General features: G+C 40.2%; 1 protein-coding gene across 1 annotated transcript; it reads right to left on the reverse strand.

Annotated features, from left to right (window-relative positions):
• Positions 1–3,552: 3,552 nt before the first annotated feature.
• On the reverse strand, positions 3,553–4,132 carry LOC125777856 (uncharacterized). The gene is made up of 2 exons (XM_049453848.1): positions 4,028–4,132; positions 3,553–3,978 (listed from the first exon to the last, which is right to left on the reverse strand). The coding sequence occupies exons 1-2, from the start codon at positions 4,130–4,132 to the stop codon at positions 3,553–3,555; spliced, it is 531 nt and encodes a 176-aa protein (XP_049309805.1).
• Positions 4,133–8,145: the final 4,013 nt, after the last annotated feature.

Here is an 8,145-nt window from a genome sequence, read left to right on the forward strand (position 1 = left end):
ATTGGAGCAAACTAATTAATAATAAAACATTTTCATATAGAGAACATTAAAGATATAAATAAAAAATTTATATTTAATGATATTATACTACAACAAATGGAAAATATAAACATCGTATATGAAATTAGATACCCAAAAAGAGCAACAATACATAAATATATAGCATATATGTATGTATACAGTATCAATCATAATTATACACAGTCTTGCGATAATAGATGATGAATGTAAAAATAAAAGAAAAATTTTAAAATTACTAATGTGATCTCTCAGGAGAGAGTTCAATCAAGGGGGGGAGGAGTTACGTCGACGTCGATGGCAACCACCATATGCATGACCGATATGAATGCAACTGTAGTCCATAATAACTGCAATAACGAAATAATGCCAACGTCAAGGTTACCGACCTACCCCAAACTACTTAAAGTCAATTGGTCGACTTAAAATATTTGCCATTTTTATTGTCACAACAACGTTGCGACCACACGAAATATGCATATCATATTTCAAAACAAACTAGGGCACTTACACTAGATCACACTGCATTGCCGTTGCACATTTCATTATAGTCCAGTAATTTAAGCTTAAATTAGGTAAGAATCTCGGAATTCGAGATACCCAGTTGTAAGTCTGTAAATACTTGTATATTGACACCCTAAAAGTTGTCTCAAAACCTACATATGGTAGGGTGTACGCAACTATTAAATTTCAAGGTCAAAGGTCACAAAAATCGGTTTTTGCGCTTTTTTGTAAATATCTCATTTCCTATGGGTTTTTTGCTATTTGTATTTCTTATCAATATTGTAGAATACAAAATTCTCTACAAATTTTGTTTGAAAATTTTTTTCATACGGTGAACCGTTTTCGAGATAGAGGGCGGAGAGCGCGCGGTCACAGCATCGCTTCAGGTCAAACGGTGCCTCCGGTCAAAAACGCGCCATATATAGTTGATGAACTATCGATAAATCAATGATTATAAATATTTGTCAATTTTTATTAACTATTATATTATATTTTATCATTTCCTTCATGCCTTAAATCTATATTTATTCAATAATACTGATCACCGTTTCCTAAAATTAAAAAAAAATTGTACATAACCACCATGAAAAATTTCAGAACTAGCCTCTTGGCTATGAAATTGTGGCAGCTCTACTCTCGATTGTGGTCAATTGATCGGAGATCGTAGCTTTTGTTTTTTCGTACTGGTCTTCGCAGTTTTCATATTTGGCGTAAGTCGAGGATTTAAAATTTTCAGGTAGAACTGATTCTTCAGACTCTGCAATTGCGTCATACGCAGCTTGGAGGCGTGTCCAGAAATTGCCTACAATTTCGTTTTTGATTTCTAATACCGATCCAGAATTATTTTGAATCGGTGAACATGACAATAGAATGCAGTATCTTATTAAGCTGTCACTCTCAGCAATGAATTTACTGTATGAAATATATTTTACTCTTTTCTGTTTCCTAGCACCTTCCATCGAGCGTGTAGCCTCTGCAGGTGTACATGGACTTTTTTCTTCAGAAATAATTTTCGGGACTTTTAGAGGTTGAGAAACTTTGCTATATATTCTTTTTAATCTGATATCATTTAAAAGATGTATCGAAATCACAAAAAACAGTGAAGACTTAAATGATAGGATCACTTATTTTTTTATCCTCTTGCAACCAGTTGCTACAGGGTATTATAGTTTTGTTCACCTAACGATTGTACGTACCACCTAAATCTAATCGAGATTGATATAAGGTTATGTATATATAAATGATTAGGGGGATGAGAAAAGTTGAAACCGGTTAACTGTCTGTCTGTGCGTCCGTCCGTCCATGCAAGCTGTAACTTGAGTAAGCATTGAGATATCCTCCATATACCCATGATAAAGATTTTCGAACTTCCGGGTGACTTTGTACCGCATATATCGGCCAATATGCGAATTATCTCAATGAAAATGAGCTAGCGTGTTTTACTCATAACAGTGTACCTTTGTTTCTAAAATAAATAAATTTGAGCAAAAACTTGACTTACCCCGTGCATAACTAATATTAGGATTTTTGAAAATCCGACTGACTTTACTATTATGATTAGTTTTTTAGTATGTGACGTGTTAATAGTATGTGGTATTATGAAAAGTAGATAAAATGTGGTCGATACTGCCAGCGCGGAAGGCATTCTCCGGAATAGCCTTGAGACCGAAGAGCATGCTGCTTGGATCCCATCTGTCGTCTCAAAATGCTTAACTTTCATCGGCCTTTTCAGGCAAGGAAACAAAAAAGAGTCCGGAGGGGCGACATGTGGGATGTAAGGCAGCTGGGGAAGCGTTGGAATGCCAGCTTTGGTTAGCTTTGGTAGCTGTTCCCAGGATAGGCGTTATCGTGGTGCAACTTCCAATCGGCTGCAATGTCTTGTCGGACCCGATTGACTCTTTGTTTGAGTCTTTTGAGGACGTAAAATTTGGGGTTGACGGTTTGTCAAGGAGGAACAAATTCCTGGTGGACAATGTCTTTGATGTCAAAAAGACAATGACCTCTCCAGGTGCTCGGAGAGAACTGACTCATTCGTTAGCTAGGAATGCTCTCTACTGAATCCAGTCGGTACGCCTTGGTCCGAAATCGAGTTGTGCCGGAAGAAAATCGGTTATTTCCGGAGAAATCCTGACCGATTTGCATAAAATTTTGTATGCAAATTGGGTAGGTCTGAGAATCGGACAACATCTACTTTTATTCCTGTTGAGCTACCAAGCTTTTTTGATAGCTTCGAATCGCGATATAAAACAAGGACGATATATATTTACAAAACTATTTATTAATATAAATATATAATGTATAAAACAACGAATAGAAAGTTACGTGGCTGGTGGTTTAGCAGGTGAAATTCCCTTGCGTCTGCAGTTAGCGAATATAAGAAACAAACTAGAAAATAATGCGTGCGCAGGTATCGAATGTAGAAAGCGAACTAGAAACTAAAATGCTAGACTTAGGTAAAGCTAAGCTTAATTGTTCTCACATGTATGTATGTATAAGCATATTAAAGGATAAAGGGAAATGATGAATTAGAATAACGAGTAATGCTGTGGTGGTTATGCAAAATTAGAGTGACCAGAAAACAATTAAAATTAATTATTTACAATGTTTTCTCACCACAGTTGGTGGAATATATGTGTGCGTATTAGTTTAGTTAATTTAAGTATAAATAAAAACTTAAGATTAATGTTATTCATTATTGGTAGTTCCATAGTGAAAGGAGCTGCTCCGAGCATCCTCTACCCGTTGAAAGGTTTAAGTTTGTTGATACCTCGACGCATCATGACGGTAGAACGGCTACTCTTGCGACCCCGACTGTTCCAGTGACAACTTCTGTAACACAAGCCAAGGGCCATTTAGGAGGTGCTGAATTTTCGTCTTTGATGCATACGATGTCATTGACTGCAATGTTTGGGTGTGGTTTACGCCACTTCGCTCTTTGTTGTAGAATAGTGAGATATTCTTAACTCCATCGCTTCCAAAATATTTGTTGTATGTAAGTAACCTGCTGCCAGCGATCTAAACGATTGCAGTTTAGATGCGTGAGGTTCGGCTCAGGAATAGCGGTGAGAGGACCATCAATAAGAAAATGCCGGGCGTCAGTACATCAAGATCTTCTGGATTTTCTGAAAGTGGCACAAGAGGTCTTGGATTAATTACTGCTGATATTTGACATACTAAGGTGCGTAATTCTTCAAAACCAGGAAGCGATGAACCAACGGAGCGATAGAAGTGCTTTTTTGCCATTTTTACTGCTGCTTCCCACAGACCACCAAAATGTGGTGATCGTTGGTTGCGATGATTCTCGCGTAAATCCTTCAGCTCGTTCTTAGCGCCAACAAAATTGGTAGCATTGTCTGACCAAATGCAACTTGGTATGCTACGAGTAGCTATAAAGCGCTTAAGTGCATCAAGAAAAGAGCCTGTTGAAAGATCTTTTACCAGTTCCATCCACACAGCCTTTGTGGCGAAGCAAATGAATACATGAAACATAGCATTTTTGAGGTACTTTCTTACGTGTTTCCGGTTTGAAATAAAATGGTCCACAGTAGTCTATGCCCGTAACGATAAAGGGCCGTGATGCATGGATGCGTTCCTTAGGCAAGTCAGCCATGATGTGCCCAACGAGGCGTGGTTTAGATCTGCAACATATGATACATTTTCGTAGAACACTCGCAATAGTTTTTCTGCATACGATTGGAGGCAAGTAGAGACTGAGGGCCTGCATGGTGATACTTTCGATGAAAATGAGTGATTATTGACGACGCCAATGGGTGATCTTTTGGTAAAATCATTGGATGACATGCTCCAAAGTCTAATGTTGAGTTCTTTAAACGACCTCCAACCCGTATAATTCCAAAATCATCAAAAAATGGCGATAACGAAGCGATTTGACTTGTTGTGTGTACAGAGTTGTTCTTCTTCAGCGCGATGATTTCTGACCACAACTGCGCTCCTTGGACTAGGCGTATGAGCAATTGAGTCCCACGATGGATATCTGTAGTTACGCTGCATTGTTCCGAACGAGTTGATATATTTGAACGAAAAAGTTATGTCGGGTCTATCAGATGAAATGTGCAAAACCTTTTGGCGAGTTTCTGGTAGAGATATGTGAGGTGCGCATGGTTGTGGCCACGAAGATTCGACGTTTTCCAAAAATTATGGATCATACGTCCAAAGCTTTGACCTAAGAAACTCCTTTGGTGTAGCGCCCTTTGATAGGATGTCAGCTGGATTCATGGAGGTGGGAACATAACGCCACTGCATGCCTTCAGTTAATTGCTGCATAGCACAAATTCGATTGGCAACAAATACGTTGAACTTTGAGGGTTCCTCTCGTAGCCATGAAAGAACCACTAACGAATCCGACCAGGAATAATAAGAACAATCAAATATATTAATTTTTCTTAACTCAGATAATAACTCCGCCAGTAAAGCGGCCGCAAAAAGCTCTAATTTGGGCACTGTCAGCATTTGAGGAGAAGCGACAGGAGCCTTGGAGCACAACAAGTGGACTTTAATGTCATTATCCTTAACTGAGCGAACGTAAACACAAGCGCTGTATGCTTCCAGGCTGGCATTACAAAATGTATGTACTTGAACAGTAGCGCCAGGCTGCAGAACATAGCGCGGAAATGAAGTGTTTTGAAGATCAATGAAATCGTTACAAAATGCTAACCATGCTGTGCATATGGAAAGTGGTAAACGTTCATCCCAATCGAGTTTGTCTCTCCACATCCTTTGCATCAGTATTTAAGCTCTAGTAAGTGTAGGACCAATCAGACCTAATGTGTTGTAGAAACGTGCTATTGTAGACAATACGGAACGCTTGGAACATTTTTCCGATGTTTGCTGAAGTTTATATTTAAACAAAAAGACGTCATTCGATGGATTCCAAACAAGTCCGAAAGTTTTGAAAATATCGCTGGATTCATCAAAACTAAGAAGACTTTCTCTATCAGCAAAAGGAATTCCGCTGGGAACATCTGAGTTGTTAGAGCACCACTTTCTTAACTGAAAACGACCTTTAGAAAGTAGGTTTGTAGTTTGTTGCCTGATTTGTTGTACTTCCTCTACTGAACTTCCTCCAGAGAGAAGATCATCTACATAGAAATCGCGAAGAACGATTTCTGAGCCAAGTGGATAAGATGAGGATTCATTTAATGCTAGCTGATGTATAGTTCGTATAGCCAAGAACGAAGCAGGCTGGGTGCCGTATGTGACCGTGTCTAACTTGTATATACGTAATTTTTCTTCTGGGGAATCTCGCCATAGTATGCACTGAAGCATATTATATGAAGGTGTTACGCGAACACATCGATACATCTTGCAAATGTCACCAGTGAGTGCAATTGGAAAGGTACGAAAACGAACGAGAATGTTGAAAAGTTTGGGTTGAATGGTGGGACCAGTCATGTGTATGTCATTTAGTGCTAATGCTGAAGTTGTGGCCGCAGAATCGTCAAAAACAACTCGCAACTTCGTTGACGTACTATCATCCTTAATAACGCAATGATGAGGTAGAAAGTACTTGCACTTGAAAATCATTCTTTCAGAGACTAACGACATATGACCAAGCTGCTGATATTCCTTCATGAATGAACTATATTTCGCCTTCAAATTAAGATTTCTACTAAATTTACGTTCAATATTCTCGAATCTGCGTCTAGCAGCTAAATATGAATCTCCAAGTGAATCTAAGCTGCACTTAATGGGCAAAGGAACCGAATATTCATCCTATGATAAACGTGCATAATTATTTTTGAAATGATCCTCGCACTCGAGGTCTTCTGTAGAAGTTTTGGTAATTAGTTCATGAACATGTTCAATTTCCCAAAACCGGCGAACTAATTTGTCTAGCTGTGTATCGTTATCAATTCCACTAGATGATCTTTGGCTTATAATAAATGTTGATAGTTGAGGGTTTTGCAGCCAACCATCAGATAAAACCCATCCCAATCGAGTTTTTTGAAGAATGGGTAACTCAGGTGTCAACTTTATCTGCCCCACACAAATAAGTTCGAAGAAGAGTCCTGCTCCGATGAGCATGTCGATGCATTGTGGTATATTGAAGGCAGGATCGGCTAGTTGGATATTCGAAGGAACATTCCAATCATCTGTCATGAATGAAGTGCCAGGTTGATTATCAGTAATCGTTTGAGCGACAAGAGCAGTAATGTTTGTTGAGTAATCTGAAGTCTGCGACTTTAGTACAAGATTGACTGAGTATCCTTCTTCTTAATTGCCGTAGACACCGCTTACGCGATTATAGCCTAGTCAACAGCAGCGCGCCAGTCGTTTCTTCTCTTCGCTACGTGGCGTCAATTGGATATTCCAAGCGAAGCCAGGTCCTTCTCTACTTGGTCCTTCCAACGGAGTGGAGGTCTTCCTCTTCCTCTGCTTCCCCCGGCGGGTACAGCGTCGAATACTTTCAGAGCTGGAGTGTTTTCGTCCATTCGGACAACATGACCTAGCCAGCGGAGCCGCTGTCTTTTAATTCGCTGAACTATGTCAATGTCGTGGTATATCTCGTACAGCTCATCGTTCCATCGAATGCGATATTCGCCGTGGCCAACGCGCAAAGGACCATAAATCTTTCGCAGAACTTTTCTCTCGAAAACTCGCAACGTCGACTCATCAGATGTTGTCATCGTACAAGCCTCTGCACCATATAGCAGGACGGGTGTTATAAGTGACTTATAGAGATTGGTTTTTGTTCGTCGAGAGAGGACTTTGCTTCTCAATTGCCTACTTAGTCCGAAGTAGCACCTATTGGCAAGAGTTATCCTGCGTTGGATTTCTAAGCTGACATTGTTGGTGGTGTTTACGCTGGTTCCAATATAGAAGAAATTATCTACAACTTCAAAGTTATGACTGTCAACAGTGACGTGAGTGCCAAGTCGCGAGTGCGATGACTGTTTGTTTGATGACAGGAGATATTTCGTCTTGCCCTCGTTCACTGCCAGACCCATTTGTTTTGCTTCGTTATTCAGTCTGGAGAAAGCAGAACTAACGGCGCGGGTGCTGAGACCGATATATGAATATCTGGTCAGTTGTTGATTTACCAGGTCTGAAGCCACACTGATAAGGTCCAATCAGTTTGTTGACGGTGGGCTTTAATCTTTCACACAATACGCTCGATAGAATATTATACGCGATATTAAGGAGGCTAATCCCACGGTAGTTGGCGCAGATTGTGGGGTCTCCTTTTTTATGGATTGGGCATAGCACACTCCATCGTTGGGCATGCTTTCGTCCGACCATATTTTACAAAGAAGCTGATGCATGCCCCTTATCAGTTCTTCGCCGCCGTGTTTGAATAGCTCGGCTGGCAATCCATCCGCCCCCGCCGCCTTGGTGTTCTTCAGGCGGGTAATTGCTATTCGAACTTCTTCTTGGTCGGGCAATGGAACGTCTTCTCCATCGTCATCGATTGGGGAATCGGGTTCGTCTTCTCCTGGCGTTGTGTGTTCACTGCCATTCAGCAGGCTGGAGAAGTGTTCCCTCCATAATTTAAGTATGATCTGGGCATCGGTGACTAGATCACCTTGGGGGGTTCTACATGAGTATGCTCCGGTCTTGAAACCTTCTGTAAGCCGCCGCATCTTTTCGTAGAATTTTCGAGCA

Source organism: Bactrocera dorsalis, chromosome 1 (genome assembly GCF_023373825.1).
Source record: "Bactrocera dorsalis isolate Fly_Bdor chromosome 1, ASM2337382v1, whole genome shotgun sequence".
Taxonomy (NCBI): Eukaryota; Metazoa; Arthropoda; class Insecta; order Diptera; family Tephritidae; genus Bactrocera; species Bactrocera dorsalis.

Excerpts from the sequence above, each read along its gene's own strand:
- LOC125777856 (XM_049453848.1), bottom strand. The coding sequence starts at position 4,132 with ATGGCTGACTTGCCTAAGGAACGCATCCATGCATCACGGCCCTTTATC. Across the intron at positions 3,979-4,027 it reads AACCGGAAACACGTAAGAAA|GCTGTGTGGATGGAACTGGT; the intron begins GTACCTCAAAAA and ends TTCGCCACAAAG.